The 23,135-nt window shown below is 38.1% G+C and overlaps 2 protein-coding genes across 4 annotated transcripts; one reads left to right on the forward strand and one right to left on the reverse strand.

The window, feature by feature from the left end:
- Positions 1-4,435: 4,435 nt before the first annotated feature.
- Positions 4,436-22,429, reverse strand: LOC6740099 (calcitonin gene-related peptide type 1 receptor). 3 transcript variants are annotated; one of them, XM_039296979.1, is made up of 10 exons: positions 22,221-22,429; positions 8,330-8,549; positions 7,489-7,789; positions 6,836-6,926; positions 6,680-6,771; positions 6,447-6,573; positions 6,276-6,377; positions 5,901-6,019; positions 5,734-5,807; positions 4,436-5,671 (listed from the first exon to the last, which is right to left on the reverse strand). In XM_039296979.1, the coding sequence occupies exons 2-10, from the start codon at positions 8,502-8,504 to the stop codon at positions 5,292-5,294; spliced, it is 1,461 nt and encodes a 486-aa protein (XP_039152913.1). In that variant the 5' UTR covers positions 8,505-8,549; positions 22,221-22,429; the 3' UTR covers positions 4,436-5,291. The 3 variants fall into 3 exon arrangements, with proteins under 3 accessions (XP_039152913.1, XP_039152914.1, XP_016039137.1); XM_039296980.1 differs by having other exon boundaries at positions 22,142-22,429; XM_016180821.2 differs by lacking the exon at positions 22,221-22,429 and adding an exon at positions 11,106-11,351.
- Positions 13,210-14,683, forward strand: LOC27208519 (mucin-5AC). The gene is made up of 3 exons (XM_016184083.3): positions 13,210-13,505; positions 13,588-14,429; positions 14,501-14,683. The coding sequence occupies exons 1-3, from the start codon at positions 13,238-13,240 to the stop codon at positions 14,507-14,509; spliced, it is 1,119 nt and encodes a 372-aa protein (XP_016039138.3). The 5' UTR covers positions 13,210-13,237; the 3' UTR covers positions 14,510-14,683.
- Positions 22,430-23,135: the final 706 nt, after the last annotated feature.

Below are 23,135 nucleotides of genomic sequence, written 5' to 3' on the forward strand. Positions count from 1 at the left end.
AAAAACAAAAAGCGAAAAACGATAAATAAAAAACCGCAAAAATATGAATGAAAATGATCTAAGTCGCAATATATAGTAACTATTTTTTTTTAAACTTATGTATATGTAATTCAATTCGATTATATTCAATTAAACAAACTATTTAAACAAGCTAACCAAATGATTTAATGTCTACTGATTTAGGAACTACCAGCATAACTCTCTCAGCTTACCTAAGTACTTATTATAATGGATATGCATAAAAATATTGTATTGTATTGTATTGTATTTTGTGTTCGTTCTGCAACCCTAACTTACATTACATTACATTAATTCTAGTGCTATTCAGCTCTTATATTTAATTCGATTCGCCTTGATTTACACTCGAAGACGAAACGGAAATCGAAGATATAGCCGCGATATATCCTCCAAACGTAACAAGCAAAAACCCCAAGCACCCAAACACACACTCACTTGTAACCATTATTATATATATATGTAACCAGATTTAAATATCTTTTTTTCGTCGTCTAAGATTCGTATTCGTATTCGTCAAGTGCAAACCAAAGTAAATGAAACCAAGAAAACTTATTATATTATATTACATTATATATTATTACGCCTACTTATTATTCCATTTTTATAATTATTATAACTTATTGAATGCAACCAAGCGAAACCAAACAAAAGCAAACAAAAAAAAACATAACTACAACTAAAAATATATATTTATTATTAAATAAATGTGTGACTTATTCCAAAAACTATGCAAAAAAAAAAAAATGAAAAAACACAAAAAACTAAAACACAAAATTTGTTTTCTTTTTCCCCCAAATATCTACACCACACACACACGCACACCTAAACTAGAGCTGGCAAGACTTCGATCGATCTTTAGATAGAATCGATTGGGTTATTTCATTCGATTCCATCTTCTTACAATAGAAATTCCTATAGAAAATATTCACGATTCATTTCAATATTATCCTTACTACCGATGGCTTGCCAGCTCTAATCTGTACCCACCTGAAAATTGGCAATATTGCAGGCAAAACGCTTTCGCAGTTGAAGTGATCACTAAGTAATTGGATCGGATTGAAGATGAATCGAAATATGGCCAGCTAAAATCGGAACTTCAGCCGTGAAAATCGCTCCACACAACAAATACACAACAACAGCACTCGCATTTATACAGATATATTTAAAATACAGATTAAGTTTCAACGCTCTCTAACGTATAACTAAGTTTTAACTAAGTTTTACGCCTATATAAATAGATATATAATCAAACACGAACTATATGTACGCGCATCTATATTAATTCAATTAAAGATTGTTTATTCGATTTTCCACTTCAATAGTCTAGTTTCCAAGTCCGAGATCATTTAGTAGAGTCTACCAACAATCAATGTGTGTGTCTGTAGTTTAACTTATGACATTTTTAGGAAGCAAACCATTTTTTTGTGTACTTAGGGCTGAAAGGTCAGGCCACATCTACATGGCAATTGGCCATAAAAATAATAAATCCAAGAAAAAAAAAAAAACAAACCTTAAACTAGGAAAACCAAGAAAACCCAAACAAAAGAACTCAAGCAAAGAGGAAGTTGCGAAAGCAAATTGAAAACACCAAATTTTTAAGTATATAACATAAATGATGTAAAATTTTTTAAACAAAGATTTATAGTAAAATTTATTAAGGTATTAAGTATGTATGTATAACGATATATACAAATTACACAAGGATAAGAGAATCAAGAGAAACCACTGCGGAATCGCGAAATTCAATGGAATATGAGCAAAGTGAAATGTGAAATACATTAAAAAAATACCTAAAATTACCTAGAAACGCGAAATCAGCAAAAGACCGGAAGTCCTCGAACAGCGACTGCTTGCAAGCAGTGCCTGGCCATATCCGGCCTGGCCAATGCAAGCAGTTTGCCATCGAGACTGAAGACAAAGAGAAAAATAATGAACAGGTCTCCATTTGCTGATTCGTTTTCCACTTCCCGGCGACTAGTTAACCTACTCAATACTCAATACGACATATGGAATAATCAAGTAATCAAGTAATATCCGCAAAATAACCGCCGCAACGCTGCTGCGCAGGCGCGTGTGTCATTCACAAAAGCAATATGGAGATGTGGCGCGAGTTGGCTGTTTTGGCCCACGCTGACTTACTATATATATACTATATACATATATATGTATATGTATGGGAAAGGCGACTATATGACGCAGTTGTACAAATCGCAACTCAGCGACTCGGTCACATTCATTCACGGCACATACGCCGCCACTTACAATTTACCCGAAAAAAACAAAAATGAAAAAAAATCACCCATATTAACCGAAGCGTATAAGTTTAAAATTCAGCTAAATAAAAGCCGAAAACGAGAAATACACGCAAATCCACACACCGATCAGTTGGCGAAAGTTCTTCGATATTCATTTTAGCAAAGTAAAACAAACAAATAAATATGAACAGCAGAATGCAAAAACTATAACTGAACCCAACAATGAAAATCATCAACTAAGCATGAAATGCATTTAAAAATTAAACACAACAAATACATATTTATTTATATATATATATAGATGTACATGTCTACTTGTATGGCCAGGATAGCGAAAATATGAAATATAGCCCCCGATAACAGAATCCAGAATCGAAAACAGAGCAACACCAAAACGGAAATGAATTTGAGCCTAGGAAATCGTCTAGAACGGAAACCCCGAAAAAACCAAAAAAAAAAAAAAACTCAAAAATACCCGAAAGTGAAAGTGAAGCGATTTTGCGACGCCTCCCGAAGCTACACCCGAAAATCAACTTCCAACATTTTTATTGATATACACTAAAATCTAGACACTTAAGGCGATTTCATCGATACCAAAATCTAATCTAAGACGAGATTGCATGCAAGTTAGCGAATATGAAACTTCAATTTAGTGTGTAAGCATCGATAAAACGTGCGACAGATTATGCAAAACTACAGAATTAAGCGAAAAAAGCCAAAGAGCGTTAGAATGCCAGAAATTTCAATAAATTTAAATGGTCGCCTGAGGCAGAAGACACGGTAATCAGTGTTGAATGTTAAATTACTTGCTAAATTCAAGCAGATAGTTTAAACAAATAACAAGAAAAAAAAAAAACAAAAAAACAATAAGGAGAAGACAAGAAAATATACGTAGCCGCTTTGTCAGACGGAACGCGCCCAAACCAAACTAAGTAACTAAGTAAACAGAAATAAATTAAAATAAATTAAATGGAAAAACAAAAATATTTAAATCAATTTTGTGCATAAGAAAACTCGATAACCGTTATATACATATGTATATGTAAGCCAACTACATATGTGTGTGTGAGCAAGAACAAGATCACAAATCAAAATAAATATAAAAATGCAAAATAAAAATCATAACTCAACTTCAAACTTAATTAATTATTATCCATTTGATTGTGTATGCTAATTATTATTGTCTATAGCGTATCGTACAAATATTAATATACTTTTCGTGCAAAATCCAAGGGCAGCACCTATTTATGCATTACCCTACGATCGTACTTATCCAATTAGTTAACCATATACCGCATACCCATGTACTTACCTTACTTTTAAATATGCTTACTTACTCACATTTCGATATTGTATTCGTAGCCCCTGAGTAGAACTATTTCAATTGATTTGTACACCCTCCAAGTCACACAATCCAAACCCGAAAAACCGCCCAGCAGCCAATGAAATGCTCTAACTTAATGTAATACATACAACTACGTAAAATATATTGGAGGTCTGTATGAATATGAAGTGTGTTCGATTACAGATATTGCAGTTTAAGGTTGCACAAAGGAAACGCGAATTCTTCAGCCCGAAAAATATTTGAAATTGTTTCACAATTTTCCAAAAATCTCGGTGATTTCTGCAGGCCTCTAATACATCTAAATGAATAGACGCATATTTGTATGTATTTACCAGAAATATATCTAACTAACACAGACACAAACAGATCACATACAACCACACACACTCACACAGTAAAGGACATGATACCGAGGTGACACAAATTTAGATGCATATTATTATATAACTTATATTGAAAAACAAAAGCGATAAGATGAAAACGTAAATTTTACTATACTCGTACATATAAATTATATGAATGTATGTAAATTATTATTATATTTGTATTTTATTGTATGTATTAGTTTTGTTCTACGCTCTTTTGCTCTTTCATAAACAAAAAAAAAAAAACAAAAATTTTAAAACGAAATCCAAACGAAACTTGATAACAAAAACTAAAACCAAACAACAAAAAGCCGGCAAGCAATGGTATACAAAATAAAATAAAAATATGACAAGAGAAAATCCACAAAAAAATGAAATAAAATTGAATGAAAAATTTACCAAAAACCAAGTTGTTTTTATTCCAAGTGTAGTTAGCAATGAAACGATTCATCTGCAGTTAACATGATTTATTCGCTACGTAAGTGTGCTTGGCTAAGTTGAATAAATATCATTAATATCTGTCAGCTACATTAAACGTTCAAACATTACACACCCATATATATATATATATATCTTTATCTTACATTATAAATGTGTATGGGCTTAAAAAAAATGTTCTTAGGTACATGGGTACGTATGTTTTATTCTGCGTCCCTTTCTATATCCTCTCAGGATTTGAATATATTTTGTATTATAAAATATTACTCATAAAATCATCGGGGGGAACCTGTAAATTCTTGGCATTTGATTCCCGCAATTTCTCTGGATATGACATAGATAGTTTTCTGGGGTTAGCTATGTGAAACCTAAATATTTTAAAATTAAATTTAAACAACGATTTATATAGCTTACACATTTTCAATTTTTCTGGCTTCAAGCTTAGATTTTGTTTATATGTTTTTTTCTTAATGCTTAACACTATGCTTTATATATTTTTTTAAAATATATTTGAAAACTTGTTCAGTAAAAATTGTAAATTGATAATTCTTAATAGTGTTTTAAGAAACTTTTTTCCTTGAAAGATCAAGCACTTTTCAAAGCAAACAATTTTTTGTTTTAATCAATAATTCATAGGACTAGAACCATACCAACTCTAAATGCATTTTGGGCATAGTATCCCAGGATAAAAAATATGAACAGGAACATTGAAAATAATTGAAACCGGTATGCATTTTAACAAAATTAAGTTATAAAAAAATATTTTGTTATCATGAATACATAGCTCAGAAATAAGTGTGCCGGACTGGTCTTCAAAATCTTTGCTCGGCGATGCGGTCAATGTTTCGATCGACCCTCGCGCGGTACGCCTTAAACGCCCAACTCTCGGCTGGGCGTGGTCGTGGCCATCTGTCCAGTATTACTCCCGGCCGGCGGCGGGGTCACCAAACTGGGCAGCAACTTGTTCAGCAGCGTGCGAATGGCGAAGGTGACATCGTGGTTGGCGAAGCAGAACAGGAAGGAGACCACAAAGCCCTGCAGGCTGACGAGCACCACGGATAGCATCTGATAGAAGTGGTCCAGCTGGGTGCCAGCATCCGGACGGTAGGGTAGCAGGAAGTGCTGCAGGCCGAACAGCGGTACAAGGATAATGGTGGCCCGAACCGCCTTCCGGATGGCCAACGGTGCCGGCTGGGCGGACTGGGGATGTAACTTCCGTACGATCACTCGCAGTACGTTGATCAGAAAAACTGGTTGGTGAAATGCAAATAGTTTAACTATATGGTAATTTAAAGGAAATTGTGCATATTACTAAAGCTGGCCAGCAGCGAAAGAGTTATGGGCACCGAGAAGATCCACAAGTAGAGACTGTCAGTTATCCAGCAGCTGCAATAATGCGAAATGAATGTAATCTCTTAATAAATGCAATGCAAAATCAAAGCAAATGCAAAGTTGTGTATAAATTTGAAAGTTACTTACTGCTTATTGTCCGGACTGCTGAAATGCCTGGCCAGTCCGTAGACGATGGCTATGGGTATCGGCGAGAACCAGCTGATGACGATAAACCAGCGCATCACAATCGTGTCCTTGACAAAGACCTGGCGAATGGAAAGAAGGTGGGGGCGTCAGGGGATAAGTCAGGATCTGGACGGACATTCCTGACATCTCAACTTGACGCAGACGTAAAGCAGTTGGCCAACGTTGCGATTTGCTCTCAGACAAATTGCTGGGGGTGGACCATTGCCACGTCAGCGGCTGCAGGAAATCACATCTGCCATGCACAGAAGTCGCCCATAAAGAATGCAGACTTGCAGGCAATTGCCAGATTGCCAGACGAGAGGGAGGATAACTTACCACAACGAGCACCAGGTGCAGGTGCAGGCCCTCGCAAAACATCCAGAAATAGTTGACCAACATGAAGTAGTGCACCACCAGATGCAGCCCAATGCACCAGAGCTGAATGTTAGTTATGTTTATGGTTGTAGGGCTATGTTACATTCATAATTTTTGCTCAGTGCATCTTACCGGATTTTCGGCTATGGTTTCGGAACGCTCCACCACCAGACGGTACCATAATATCCAGGCCACACAGGTGCAGGCCAGCGAGGCGAACAGGTGCACATGGATGCGGATGCGGGTGCAGCGCAGGGATCTGCGAACGGAATAGAACGAAACGGAACGGAAAGGAACGGAAAGGGATATCCGCCCATCAGTTTCCGGAGGGAAAGGAACCGTGTGGGGCGTAGACAAACACTTACTTGAAGCCCAAGAAAATAATAATCGATATGAGCAGGGCCAGCAGGGAGAGGGCGTACCCCTTCACGTACAGCTCGTTGATGAACTGGCGAAACTGCAGTGGCAACTTTCTTGATTAATGCCCATGTACACCCGCTTGGTGCCGCCGAAGCACTTACCTCCAGGTCCTCGTAGTCCACGCAGTTGGTGTAATTGGACCAGGTCTGATTGCTAACCGGATGACGGTACCAGGAGCCGTTCTCCAGGCAGCTATGAATGCGAAATGCTTACGATAATTGTGACTGGCTAAGTGCGGGCAGCTGGGGGAGGGGGGTTTCTAACAAAGCGCCTGACAATGCACAAGTTACCCAACTTTACCAGGACGCCAGCTGAGCTCAGCTGGCGTGTAAAGTGGTATGAACGCTATCCATTAAATTGGAGATACATGCATGTAGCGCAAGTTTTAGAGTGCTGCTACAGTACACTTAGGGAGATTATCTCTGCAAGCGCTGAAGAAGGTTTTATTTTTCTTTCATTTTCCATCATCTTTTTCTGAGATATGATGAAATATGCTGCGAGTTTATGTAATAAACTCGAATGTAAACCCTATAGGATTTTCCCTGTTTGTAGCACTCATACATAAACATTGTATTTTATGACACACAGAACACATTAAAGCAAATGCCAAATATGGCAGGATATGTTCGAATTTATGCTCAAACGAATATTACGAATTGCTGAGTTTATTTGACCATGCGAAATCCTGAACGGAATGAAAATCTATCCTATCCTTGGGCGCGTAATATTCAGGCATATTGGGCATTTAACTCACGTCTTGTGGGCCAGAAATTTTCTGTTGAATCCTTCGACGAAATCGGGACAATATTGACTCAGCACAGTGCCGGCCGGAGTCCTTGGCCAGCAGAGATATCCGTCAAAGTTCAGGGGGCAAAAGAGTCGGCTCTCCTTCTGATTTGTGGCCATCGTGGCACTGACGACGGTGGCCATCAGCTCCTCCTTCTCCGCCAGCTCCTCGTCCACGTTTCGCATGTCAATAACGCCCTCGTTCATCGCGGCATTCTCCAGATATCGCGGCACCGGGCTAAAGTTCTCTGGCAAATCGGAATCGTAGTCTGTGCACGGCGACAAGTGCCATTAAAATGGGTTTACTTTTTAATGTATGAAAATATTGCATTTTAAATAATAGAACCTATAGACAGCATAACTGGAACTGATGGAATTTAATATTAAAGTTAATTTCAATTGCATGCTTGCTTAAAATGTGTAAAGTAAAGTGGTATTTAAATTCCACATAACATGCTTAAGGTAGTTAATTGATCATCGTTCTTTATAGCAGGGTATACTTTATAAATTCTGAATAAAAATATATGTACATTTGTTCAAGGTGTTAATTTCTTTTGAGATGCCAATGATTTGCATTGTAACGAAAACCCATGTTTAAATTCGCATCCCCAAGAAGTAAGCCAATGATTTTGTATATATATTTAAATACATTACTTTGAAATGCATTAAATGAAATCAGATGGGCTGTAATTTAATTTAATTTTCTTCTCTTTTTCTTATCTTTCTTATGCCTCTGCTATTCTTTCGCTTTTGCTGTGTGCACGAGGGCAGGCGGCAAATCACGTATACGCCTGTTGGCCGCCACTCACCTGTTGCTGGGCCAAGTGAGAATGATGGGTCGTCCGTATCGTATGTGACATTCTGGTATCGAAACACGCACTCCGCATACAAATGCTTTAAAAATATGCGCAGATTATCCTGCGTTTGGGCCTGCGATGCCACATCCACATTTTCCACATCCGAATCTGAAGAGGTTGTCGCCATCGTGGGTTGTTTCAACGTGGGTAACTCTTGTCATGGGCTAATGCACTGAAAAAATAGAATGACCTAACATCAGAGGCAATTTGAATGGTTTTAAAAAAGTGTTGCTTACACATAGAAACTTGTATAAGCTAGTTTTTAAAATTTATTCTGATTCAAATGTATTTTATTATATTTAACATTAGTTCTCTCTGTATTTCGCCATAGCGAAGTGAACTTGTGTCGCTTGTGGCTGTCCATTCGTGTGTGCATTTCTAATTTGGTTAGGCTTCAAAGAGTTGCCCGAGTTGGGTTGATATTTGTGGAGGGGTTCTGTCTGCGGGGAAATGGTGCCAAAGGAAATGGAATATCCACACGGGGCAGCCACCCACAAAATATCGAGGCACTCGCAACCCACCTGAGTGTCGTGTAAGCCGAGTCACCTACTCGTCTCTCATATGTTGTAAATCAGTTTATTGTCTAATTAATGGCGGTGCTTAACTGTGTCGCTATTTCTGCTACCGTGGTTGGGCGAACTTAATTGCATTTCGTCGCACAGAGAGACAAAGCAAATGCCACGGGGTAAAAACTCAAATGAAATGCACTTTGATCGGGGGGCATACACACACAAGCACACTCACACACGCGCACACAACACGTGGCCCAAAAGGCGGGATGAGCTGCAAAGTTCTTGCCTAACTTGGTTATATTTTTAATCAAAACTCATTTCACTTGATTGAGTTTCCACAGAAGCCTGCACAGGCACTGGAAAAGCTGGCATGCACGACGATACATACAAAGTAAGAAGATGATTTTCCCGCTACCAAGCTAAACTTTAATTTGCGGCATTAATTTATTACACCGAACTGGGACAGTTTCCCATGATGGATATGGCGCCTGGCTAAACATTCTTGCATGTTATTTATTTTTGCAAGTGTCTCGGCCAGGCAATTAGCCGCAGGTAAGCGGAGCAGGACGATGGAAGGACCAAGGACTGGAGCGCGCTTTGTTGGCCATCAATTCAAATGGCCGTCTTGAAGCACTAATGAGCATTAATTGCATTCACATTCCCCCTCCTTTGAATTAAATCCATTGCAGAATTCCCGCTTTATCATTGCTGTGAGGCAAATTACACTTTAAGTGGCCCAGAACTCTACGTTTATTCAACAGATTCCATTTCTCACGCTAGTTAAATGCATATAAAGAAATAGCCACTACAAAAATGTCTTCAATAAAAAATTTTGGCTCTCTTTTTCTACTAGCATGAAAAATACAATATTTTGTATATATTTTTTTAGAATATTTTCCAATTATTTTTAGCTGTTAGTTAAAGTAGCATTTTGGAAGCAAGCTGCTCTTAGCAATAATGAGAAAATGTAGCACTGAAAACTAGACAACATTTTTACTTTTACTACTCGCTTTTACTACAGCCAGTTCTAAACAATTTTAAATTAGATAAACTACTTTGCCCAACTATAAAATTCCCTCTGCCCTTTTGTTTTAACGACTACAGACTTGGCGAGAAAAAAGTATGCACGGAAATTACAAGAAAATCTGAAGCGCACTGTGTGGCCAAGATTTTGCTCCACAAAACTAAAGAAGCCCTTCAAGAAATACGCAAGCATCTGCAACATTTTTGGCAAATTGTTTTGTTTTGCATAGTTCTTGATGCTGGAGGGGAATAGAAGCCATAGGAATGGGGGCACTCATTTTGGAGGATTCATAAAACACAAATAATTGGAAAACGTTTGCTTGCATAAATTATGCACGATATTGAAATTTATTGTCAACAATGGGTGGCGAAAGAGAAAGGACTTATTTTCCTTTTGTTTTTTGGCGACAGGACCGCCCGCTGCAGAAGATACAAATGGCCAATCAATAGGGGTGGGCGCAAAAAGCTGCCAGAGGAATAATTATATGTACACATGCTGAATATTGATGATGAATTGTTTTGTCTAGCAGCCTAGCAAAAAAAAGAGAGAAATAAAATTAATAGAGGCGGAGGGAAAAGCCGTCAATGCGGTTAATGATGCTAGCGCCATTTGCAGGCCGGAAACGGAAATGCCACGCAAACCGACCAACACACACACACATAAACCAGCACACGCACACGAAATGAAAGCGGACATGCGAAATAATGCCACATTATTCGGCCATTCTTGGCGGATCAATTATAATAACAAATTACTTCATCCACATCGCCTGGGTCACCAAATGCAATTACGCACGCCGGAGTGGCCACGAATCATCCGGAATTCCAATCCCCTGAAGGATCTTCTGGGCATAAAAGTTGCCAACCTTGCGAATTATAACACTCATTTCCTTATTTCCTGCCAATCACTGCCTTGTTTTCCCTGTGTAGCGCAAAAACTTTTCGCATAAAACAACCGCAAATAGGATGGGGCTTGAAATCGAATTATTTATTTGTACTGTGTACGCAAATAATTAATTCGATTGTTTACTTAATTAAACGGTCGAAAATGAAGTCTCATGCCGCGCACTAATTATGCTAACTATTTACTGAAATATTTTTGCTCAAATATGTTTCAGGAAATATTTTCACCTAATATTCGCATAATAAGTGTCGAGAATTTGCGCAAAAACAGGTGCCAACAGATCACTTACATGGAGCCCCACACAGGCAATTGAATTCATTCAATTGTTTGCCACTGCCATTCATTGAAAACTTAAACAATTGATTCGGTTTCAGTTCACCGCTCGTCACGTACAGAACACAGAAACACAACAAAATATTAGAAACACGGACAAAAAATGCTCTTTCTGTTATCGGTATTCAAAATTGGCGCTCCACTCCGATTTTCGCACCGCTCTGCTCCGCGTGCCGCTGGCAAATGGTACGGCATCCGGGAAAAACCGCCTGCCGATGTGGCTGGCAGTTTCCTCATATTTTCCCCATTTTCCCATGTTCATGCCCATCCACCCACTGGCACACTGAAGGAAATATACGAAAAAAGATGTGAGTAAGTGGGTATTTCCTTCAAGAATTATATTTAAACTAAAAATGTCAAAAGTATATTCATCTTAATTTAAGTTCCAGCACACATTTTAAAAACACTTTGAGCACACTTGTGTTTCCAATCATTTGTGGCATTAAAGAGAATACATTATTGATTTTATTTGAATGTTGTGCAACTTATACTTTCTTTCAGTGCACGAGTACTGCTTTCTCGAAGACTGCTTGCCAGCAACAAGTTGTCGGCGCACTGCTTCTATGCTTTTGTGCGCCAACTAAATTGCTTGTCGTGGGCGTGTATAACAGTTTTCTAGGTGGGCGTGGCGCACACAGCTGGGACCCACAAATTCCTAAGGTTTTCGAGTTTTGTTAAAGGAATTTGCTTAACCCAACTGAGTATTTCCATATAAGAAAAACTATATTTGATGGCTTATTTTAAATGTGTTTCTATAAGGATACAACAAGAAATATTAATAGGAATATTTTAGATAATTATATATTATCTAAAAAGAAATTATTAAAAAAATCTATAAACATGTATTTCATTTAGAAATTCATCAATTTAATTTTCAACTCGTTTATCAACAATAAAATCAGCATATAATAAAACGACCTGAAAGCAATTTTTAGCAACAACATTTGGGCAAACAATGGGTTAAGACTTCTCAAGTACAAGGAAAGTGTTGGTGTTTGTTTCACTTTGAAACTGTAGTTAAAAGCATTTGATGCGATTGCAATGCAACTTTATTATTATCACGCAGTAACCTTTAATATTCAACTTTAGTGAATACTTCGTTTCAGTTCACTTCAATTCTCGATTCATGTAAAATACCTCAGCAAACTTTCATAAAATTTATTCCTGAATAGCTGATGTCCTGCATAGCAAGCGTGTATAAATATTTTATGCGGTTATCTGCCGTTTCTTCAGACAAAATTGGCATCGACTTAGGATTGATAAAGAATTCTTTGCAAAATCTAAGAGAATTTCATATAAAATGTATTTCACAATTAGCAGCACACATTGTGGTGTGAAAATTTCTGGCTTCTCAGCTCGTAAAAAGCCATGTCGCCCATAAAAGTGAATTTAAGGCAAACCGCCTTTGCAATATAATTTTCTGCACAAGTCCGCAAATATATGTAAGTGCACTTTACTTTTATGAATGGTCAGGAGCAAGTACGAGATTGGGTACAAGTCTACACCAGGGCTTACACGTTTTAATTGTTTGCTTATAACATAGTATTACTTGGTTACCTGGCTCGTACTTAAAGTTGAATCACTGTAATTGTATAAGCCAAGATTGAATAAACTTTGGCTTAAGGAAAAAATAAGGCAACATTTGGATCTTTGTGATTAATAAGCACTGTATTAATAGAAGCATGACTACACTTTTATATGCCACTGTCTTCAAAAGAAGAGTGAAAAATTGCTCTCAGATTAGTTAGGTCAGGTTCTATCGACATTAATCCAGTTAGCCACGTTAAGAACAATCTGGCGCCAGTTGAGCGAGCTTAAAGTGCTAGTTGGAGAGTTTAAACAGCGGCAAAGACAACGATTTTTTTGTTAGGTAATACCATATTACTATGGCATAATGTCACCGCTCTTCGGTCGCACGTTCCGGAGTGATAAAAGACGGGGAGACGGGGTTTTAAACATAAAAAAAATGCTCGAGAGTGATGTAAAGACCGTAATCACATGCACGTTCCAGACCCCATTTCTCAGTCGAGTCGCTGACCCATAAAAGCGGGGATCTCCATGGTCAGCGACATCAGTTCCATCGGCAACATGTTCCACCCAAGGTCTCAGTCCAGCTCCTTAGCTCTACTCCTGACTTTCGTCCTGGCTTCCGTCGGCGTTCAGGGGGACTACGATTGGTATGGTGATTATTCGGGCTCTGAACTGGACTACATCTTTGCGGATGTCAACTACGATGCAGTGTGCCCACCAGGTGGTTATGCCGTCTGTGCCACCGATGGTTATAACTACCATCCATTCTCGAGCAAGTGCCGCCTGGACTCACAGAACTTGAAACTGTTGTTTGCCGGAAAGAAGGGTTAGTTCTCAATTCATATCCTTGTTTATGCAACTATGCAAGGTTATTTTGTTAACTTTCCTTTCTTGATTTCTTTGTACAGAACTCACCCAAACTGACCTGAGCTACTGTCCCTCGTATCCCCAGCAACTGTATGGTCCGCCTGCTCCTGCTCACGGCTATCATCCCAAGCCAGTTCCGAATTATGCCCCGGTTCGGTATTCCTCATCGTCTGGCCAGAATTCGTATGCCTATGCCGCTGCCAGTGGGCCCTATGGCGCCAAGGCGGTGGCTGAGGCTCCGGGTCCGTATCCTGTGGCTTCTCCCTCCTATTCCGTCTCGTATCCCGCCGCTCCGGCTGCCTATGCCCCGCCCCCTGCCAAATATCCCTCCCCGCCCTCGTCCTATCCCGTTTATGCCAAACCAGTGCCGGCCTATGCTGCTGTTTATAGTTACGCTGGCACCACCAAGGCGCCATCTACCGGATCGACTACGACGTCCGCCACTACAGGCACCACAAAAGCCAACAGATACCCTGGATACCCCACCAAATACGCAACCACCACAGCGGCAACAACCACAGCAGCAACAACTACTGCAGCAACAACTACTGCAGCAACAACAACTGCAGCAACCACTAAGGCAGCAACCACTACTGCAGCAACAACTACTGCAGCAACAACAACTGCAGCAACCACTAAGGCAGCAACCACTACTGCAGCAACTACTAAGGCAGCAACAACTACTGCAGCAACCACCAAGGCAGCAACAACAACTGCAGCAACCACCAAGGCAGCAACAACTACTGCTGCAACAACTGCAGCAGCAACAACTGCAGCAACAACTACTGCAGCAACAACTGCAGCAGCAACAACTGCAGCAGCAACAACTGCAGCAGCAACAACTGCAGCAGCAACAACAGCAGCAACAACTGCCGCTCCTTCTGTAAGTAGACTTCCAAGCAATATTGGAATCTGAAAACCATTTTATACATTTATATATATTCCCCATTTTAGAACCCCTAATTAAAAGGAAAATTCTATCGATCGCCAACACCAATGAGCAACGCACTCGAAAGTCCAGGAAAACCACAGAACAACCGCACGAAGACAAGACCAAACGAAATAATAATTTTGACCACAGCAATATGTAGAGTGTTCCATTTTAGCCACAATAAAGCAATCAGTACAGCACATAAACAAATTGAGTCGATCGCATCTGGGTCTTGATTTTCGGTAGGCACTGAGAAAAACTAGTATCACTTTGCATTTTAAAGGTCATCCATGGGAAATGTTCTTTAAGAGTTTAAAAAAATATAAGTGGTATTAAAGATTTTTTTGTTTTTTTTATATTTAAATTAAATTCAAAATGGCTTTATATAGTTTGTATCTTCAATTGAAGAGTGCTTTCGTTCTTATGAAAAATTCAAAGCTTAAAAAATCAGTTTAGTGTTCTTTTTTGTGTCGCTTTGAAGTGTTATCATTAGATTTTTGCGGCAGTTATCAGCGCCTCTTGCCCCACACACGCGAACAGGTGTTTGCCATTGTTTGCTGGGCGTATAATTTTTGGTGCGGCTTAATAGATTTTTTTAAGCAGTTTTCCGCTTTTGTGCCCGCCCTTATCTTTTGACAATAAAGCGGCATTAAAAGCGGGTCGGAAATCGGTGGCGGAAGGGTCGAAACAATGGGCCACAATGGGTGTGGGTGAGGGTCTGGGACTGGCTGTTCATGGGTGGATCCCCTACTTTTAGCGGGAAAACGGAAACGGAAATTAACAAATGCCCCAGGCAGCACTTGGCATGCCAAACAACAAGGACAACCGCGCGGCTAAAACAGCCATTTATATTCAAATTGTCTTAACTTGGCTCTGATTTTTGTGCCCACCAGCTAGCATTTTTTTGTTTTGTTTTGACATTATTTTATTTTATTTTTTCTGCCTTCGAGGGCGGCCAAAAGTTTAATGGGCAAATCTGTTTAATTAAATGATAAACATTTAATTTGCGCCGACGAGCCTGCCAACACTTTGTTTATTTTGTTAGATAGGCGTTTATCAACAACCATGGCACTTAAATGTTTTCATTATTACTATTTTAAGATTTAAGAATTGGTCATTACATTTAAGAATTTATGCGCTAAAATCTTAAAAAATGACAGACTGGCGCATAGATTATTTATTATTATTATTATCGTATATCAAATAAAGTTTGCACAGCTTTGGTTAGCTTATAAGTGTGAAAGAAACTTACAGGTGTTTCTTCAACGATAAATTGCTGGATTTATCAGTTCAACATAAATATTCTTTTTTTTGCTTTTCAGCTTTTGTATATGTGAATGCTGTCGTTCTGCAAAATGATAATTTTGCACCCCACCCACCTCAAGTCTCGAAAAAACATTTCACAACTTGCGCATATTTTGTGTAAAATAATTTGTAAAATTTCATTTATTTGATTTGATTTACCCAGCCAGCGCGATGTTGTTTTTTAGCCGCCAGCTCGTGTTTTCGCTTTGCTCATTAAAACTTTGCACCGCCGGTGGAAAGTGCGAAAAGTGCTGAGCAGGCGAAAATATCCGGCACAATTGAATGAACTCTTTCTTTTCAGCTCTTATTTTTTTCTTTTCTTTTTGGTTCGTTCAATTCTGGCGCCGCTGAAGTGAAACTTGAAAGACAGCTGCCCGTGAAATCGAAAGGCCCTCGAAGTTTTGATGGCCGATAGCAGATGGCAGTCACAGCATCCTAAGCCAATTATTGACATTCCCTGGCAGCTCGCATAAATCAAAATTTGCACAGAGCCCACGAAGGAACTAAGGGTGAAATAAGGAAAAATATAAAGAAAACTCAGGAAGGAGATTAAGTCGAAGAAGCTGGCCGTACTTAAGCGGATTTGCATGCTAGCGGTACTAAGATGTCGCGAGTCCATCGAAAATATTACTCATACGCCTTGTTTTAAGAATTTTTATTTATATTTACAAAAGATCTTTCGTCCATATCGAATGCTCGGCTAATGGAGAGCATAGTACTTAACATGTGATTGTTTTAATGGATTATACACTAATATCTCTGAGTACAAAATTCTGGAAGGCCACTGTGAAACGCCTAATATTCCATTGTAACTTAAGTTTTTTTTTGGAAATTTGTTTTGCAAAGTATTTGATGGTCGCCCGAATCCAATAAATCACAGCTTCGTTTTTTAATAAATTTGAAGCGGAACAAGATTTGTGGTGGTTTAGTCGCGGGCAAATATTTTACTTAGATGCCGTGCTGCCACGCCCATTGGCCGCATAAATCAAATACCGCTCCTCTTGAATTTCATCTTTTTTTTCTTTTCACATTTTTACAAATATTTTTTCTGGCCGCCGCGCTGCTCGAATTGATATTTATGGCCGTGAAATCGGCTTATAACATTACCCATGCCCACCAACCCGGCCCATTCCACAATCAAACATATATTGGCCATATATACAACGCTTAGCCAGCGGGTTGTTTATAATTCAAACCGAAAATCGCGGCAAAATCAGATCACACTTAACGGACGAGAACAATGTGTTGGTTATTTTTATTGGATTTAATTGCGAGTACCTGAACTTGGCCAAGAAAATTTGGGGTATAAGGTCTCTTGCCGGAAGCCAAACAACTGGGCAAATCCGATCAAATATTGATTGAAATAGACGATACGGGATAAATTTGGATTCTATCAAATGGGTGTAAACAGGCTCCCTATTTGCGTTCAATTTATTGCGGGAATCTCGACCAGCTTTTCCACTTTACTGACAGCTCGCATCCAATATTCATAGATTTCAATTAATTAGCCACCTGACGATTAATGAGAATTAAGCTTCGTTAATCACGCGTTTTTATTAATGGCCCACTGGAGAGGTATTTATACAGGTATCAATTCCTTTAATAACGTTGTGTTTTTTACCTTTTAGCTTTTGAAGAAAAAAAATATTTCACATGTATGACTACTCGCAGGTAACTTTTCTCCCCTTATTTAAAATACTTAAATATTGTTTTACCTTAAGTTAGGGTATTCAGAAGTTATTTTGGTCTACTAGAGCTTCTTCACGCAAACACGATTAATTTTAAATTTTCTTTTGAGTATTTTAAGATAACAAAGTAAGGGAAATGCGGAAAAGACAAATGAAGCATTAATAATACCAACGAGCTGTTTGCTTTTTCAATAACTTGTATATATTGAGGGAATAGCCAATGTTTAAAGGGCTAATTAGACCATAAGTATATTAATGCAAGAGTGTGTTTTTATTTTAGCATGAAAAATGTTTAGATATTTGAGATAAAATTCTTTTACGAATCTTATGCGCATAGTTCTTGATAAATGTTCATCAAAAACGTATTTTTTCATATTCAAAAGCTTAAGCACTTAAAAATATTTCCAATTAATGGTTTTTATTTTATTTTTTTGAATGACATTTGTTTAAGTATATTAAATATTTCCTTTGCATGATATATCACATATTTTACTTCTAATTAACCTTAATGTTGTCAATACATCTATCACCTCAACTTTTTCTATATTTATATTGCCACACAAATTTGATGCTAATATAAATAGATCGCTGATTACATTTCGTCAGATATTAGTTTAAATTTTCGACTGCCCGTGGTAACATTAGTCGCAAACGAATTGTTTGTTTATCCAGCTCAACGAATATTGGTTATTAATAGCCGGTGTCATTGCCCATGCCACACAGTATTAAATTATTTAAATGTCCACGGCTAATGGACATCGAAAAAAAGGGCAGAGAGTGAGAGGCTGAACAGAGTGGATCTCCATTGAATATGTTTGTTTGCAAAATTAATCAAAAGCGCAACTGACAGCTCAGGGAGCGTCACAAGGAAAATAAATTAAAAATACATAAGGCGCTCAATTACGAAATTTGGTACATTTAATTTGTAAGCAAGCCAAAAAAGACAAGAAAGTCGGGAAAAAAGAAGGCAATAGAAACAAACACAGTGGCCAAGCGCAGTTTCACTGCCCATGAAAATGGAATCCAATTTCCATGTCTTTTTTTTTTGGCCACTGCCACTGCCATTTCCGTGTTTTTTTCTCGCCGCTCTTTCTTATATCTTTTTTTTTCTGTTGGTTTCAGTTGTCTACTGTACCGGGGGCAATATAAAAATTTAATATTCGCCCAGAAGTCGGCTGCAATAAAATGCTTAACAGTGTATAGTGGCGTAAGTAACTTCAATGTGGAATCATAAACCATGATCCGGGCCGCGCTGACCCCCCAAATTATGTTGTAAAAGTGGCGAAAAACAAGCAAATGGCGACACTTGAGATCCCATTCCCCCCCAGCATTTTCCCCAAAAAAACAGACAGAGAAACAGTAGAGCAGACAGAGCAGACAGACGCCTCATTGGTCGAGCGGTCAGTGGGCCACTTTAAGAGCTACTGGTACTGAGTGGAGCGGGAAAAAATGGCTGGGAAATTGGTCTATAGAGTGGGTGAGTTATAGAGGTCCCATTCGAAACGGACTGGAACGGAACAAAGCATATGCAAACTCGTTTTGGGGCTTGTTCTTGGCCGAAATCAGTCATAACTTATTTGCAGGCTTATCGAATGACAGCGCCGAGTGGCATTCAAAGGCAAAATCTTTGTGTGGGATAACAAAAGTAACCATATTTTTAGTCCAGACCTTGGCCTATATGAAAGGCTTTTATTTTAATTATACAACAAGCTATTGATTCGATTTCTCTTTAGAATGAATATCCAAGTAGATAATTTTGTTTGACTACTCATTCCAAATGAATATATTTCATTATGTTTTCCCATTGCATTCCTAATTTACTAAGTTAAGTTTAAGACTGTGAGCATTTAGCAAAAGTCAACCTTCTGACATTTCTTAATTAACTATAAACATTTTCCAACATTTTCAGGCGTACCCCGTATTTTAATTGGCCTGTCCATTGTGGTGTAAAACACTGGTTAAGCTAAGCATCAGCTAACATTTTGGCGGTCCATGTCGACACTTGTAGGGCCTTTAATGAAGCACCTGTCATCAATGTATTTGCGGTTGGACGCGACTCCTTTTGCTCTGTGTTGTCAGCTGTCATGTACACAAGTGCCCCCCTTTTCACACGCCATCTAATGCCCTTTGACCCCTTCGCAAAGACCCCGCACACGTCTGCGTGTGTCTGTGTGAGCCGTGTAAACATGGCCACCAACTAATGAGCCCTCGTTTAGCAGCATTTGGTATTGCAATCGTCGGCGATGCTTCAAGAGGGAAATTTAAATAACAAAAATATGTTGGTGGCAAAAAACTCAATTTTCAAGTTGGCTTTTTTGGCTATAACTTGACTAAAAATGGTCACAGAGCAAAAATAAGTACCATTTTATACTCCTTATAACCAATACTAACAACTCCTTTCAATTTTAAACTAGTTTTGTAAAATTAATTTTTGGTCAAATTTTCGCATTTTTTGTAAGGGGTACCATCATCAAAATTTGCAAAAAAATGAAACATGCTAGAATTCCCAAACTTGAATGCAGATCGATTGGGATTTAATAAACAAACTCAACGAGGTATGACATTCCATATTTGGGTAATTATTTCGAATGTTTTGATCAAAATACCAAATATTTTTTTCACAAAAAATCTGCGAAACTATTTTTGGCAAAAAATTGAATTTTTAAGTTCGCTTTTTTGGCTTTAACTTGACTAATAGTGGTCACAGAGCAAAAAGAAGACCCATTTTATACTCCTTATAACCAATACTAACAACGCCTTTAACTTTTAAACTAATTTTGTAAAATTAATTTTTGGCCAAATTTTCGCATTTTTTGTAAGGGGTAACATCATCAAAATTTGCGAAAAATGGCGAAAAAATAAAATTTCAATGTTTGAATACAGTTCGATTGGAAATTTAATTACAAGCTCAACGAGGTATGACATTCTATATTCAGAAAATTATTTTTAAAGTTGTGGCAAAAAAACGGAGTATTTTAATACGGAAATTTGAAAAAACTACTTTTTGTCAAAAGTTTGATGTTTACAAATGGGATTTAAAAAACAAACTCAACGATGCATCTTATTACATATTTGTACCATTATTTACAATGTTATTGTAAAAAAACGGATTATTTTTTTTTTTACAGAAATTACAATATTTATTCTTCGACAGAAAACTGCACAATTGGAAAATGTTTTCAGTGAAACCACGTAATTGTTTATAAGGTTTTCCCGTAAAATTCTTTATCTGTTTCTTGTTTGATTTTTCGGTTTAAATTACCAGGCGAACAGGAATTCCAGAAGGTGACCAACGATCAGTTGGTTTTCAGTATACACCTGTTACTGATTATGATCACTTGGTACCAAAAATCCAAAAATCTAACAAATTCGGCACAAAAACGCGTATTTTGTAATGCAAATTGTTTGATTTTTCGGTTTAAATTACCAGGCGAACAGGAATTCCAGAAGGTGACCAACGATTAGTTGGTTTTCAGTATACACCTGTTACTGATTATGATCACTTGGTACCATCATCAAAATTTGTGAAAAATTGAAAAAACCTAGAATACCCAAACTTGAATGCAAGTCGATTGGGATTTAAAAAACAAACTCAACGAGGTATGACATTCCATATTTAGATAATTATTTTTAATGTTTTGAGCAAAATACCGAAAATTTTTTTTTTACAAAGAATCTGGGAAACTATTTAGTAGTACTGAAGGAAGCCACGAGCATTATAGAATCCTACCGAGCCGGAAAGTTAAATTCCTCAAATAATATTTAAATAAAAATGTTACAAAACATAGCAACTTAAAGAAACAAAATTTTATAAAATTTCACTGATGCAAATGAATCTTTAAAGTTAATGGAACTCTAAATATTCAAATATTGCTGTTGCATTTTGCGATGCAATATACACGATGAACATGTAAAATTCGACACAAGTTACCCAGACATGCGGACATTTGCCGGAAAGCCGGCTTTGAATGTGTCTTGAAACTTGGCTGGTGGGGTGGAAATTGAAATGGAAACGGAACTGAACTGAGTTGAAACCCGTCGAAGTTCTCGCAATGGCAGAACATAAATCAGCTGGCTTCGCTTCGTGCATAACTTATTGCACACTTTGGGGCAGCTATATTGCAATTGTTAGCTGCCACACAATCGCCAGTCATGGGCGAATTTGTCTTGGGTCTTAGCCTTAAGCCAGGCAGTAACAAATACTCGTGCATAAACACACATACACACATACACGTGGTTGTGTGTGACACAAGGATGCTATCCTGCGCACTGCTAATTGAATCAGAAACCGCACCATGAAATCAGCAGGCAAACGAAACGGCCAACGCGGCGGATGCGCAATGCGAAATGGAAAAGGGGACTATTTTAGAGCATGGCAAAGGATTGCCCACCAGATTGATAAATCCCCAGGCGGAATGCCTTTGACATAAAAAAAAGGACACGAGTGGGGCATACATTTATGCGATTCCTGAATAAATCATTTACTTGCAGTGACGGTCTTCTTTTTATATTCTGTTTTTATTCCAACCCAAAATAAATACGCTCCTAATGTGTGTGTGCGCGCGCGGTTGTATTTGCGTGAGATTTTCGGACATGACAGGATGACTGTTTTCCCCCGGAACCCATGGCGTATGAGCAATATGTGTAGCGCGTAAAATAAACAATACTCACACAGCGAAAAACCGCACGAATTAAGGAAATTTGCCGAATGAAGCGTGCAATTAAATGTAATTTAATGTTCTCTGTTTACCTCGACGGCGGGGTGCCTCCCGTACTATATATTTCGATCGAAGTTTACGACTCGATGTTGGCGTCTTGACTGCCGAATCCTAAAAACGATCAAATTGCCGAGTAACGCGCCAATATTCGTAACACTTGAAACAAAAAAAAAAATTGAGGGCGGACTTCGAAAACCGCGACCGTTGTGTTCGCCACAGCAACCGGTTGGCAAGTGAATAAAAAAATCCACAACGATGCTAGGAAAACCGACGCGAAGGATTCAAATGGGCAAGCAGTTCTCGTACCACTGCTTGCAAAAAACTGTTATACATAAGTAAAGTAAAGTTGTTTTGGTCTTTTGAAAAAAATAAGTGCAAATAAACTATTATTATATACTAAGCTAAAAGCCTTTTGTTTAACAAAATTTAAATCATTCCATTCTGTTTCTCTTTAAAAAGATAATATTCATAGTTCTGAAATAAAACTTTCATAGAATAAAGGCTTGTTTAAGTAAGAACAGCACGCTGTGCTGGCAAAAAATATAGAATCTCAAACCACAGAATTTTTCCAAAAACCATGGTGAAAGGTTTTATCAAGTTTTTCAACCAAGAACGTTTGCTGGACTGCTTCCAGAGCTTTTTGCATAAGCAGTACAAGTGGCTAAAGCATCATGTCAAGCAGTGCTTTTTACTTTAGATTGCGGGGTTTCCGATTTACAATTGTTTCATTGTACTCCGATTCAAAAAATATGGGGGACTCTATATCTGAACCACGGGCAGGCAACTGAGACGAGACCAAAGAAAGAAAATTCGAGAAGGTGTTATTTATATATACCTTTTTTTGGATTTCTAGTGGTACTTACAATGGAAATGTTGGTCTGGCACGTTTAGTTCCGATAGACAGACGCCGTCTGCGGCTGTTGTTTGTAGTCATTGTTGTTTCTCCA

This window comes from Drosophila simulans, chromosome X (assembly GCF_016746395.2).
Source record: "Drosophila simulans strain w501 chromosome X, Prin_Dsim_3.1, whole genome shotgun sequence".
Lineage (NCBI taxonomy): Eukaryota > Metazoa > Arthropoda > Insecta > Diptera > Drosophilidae > Drosophila > Drosophila simulans.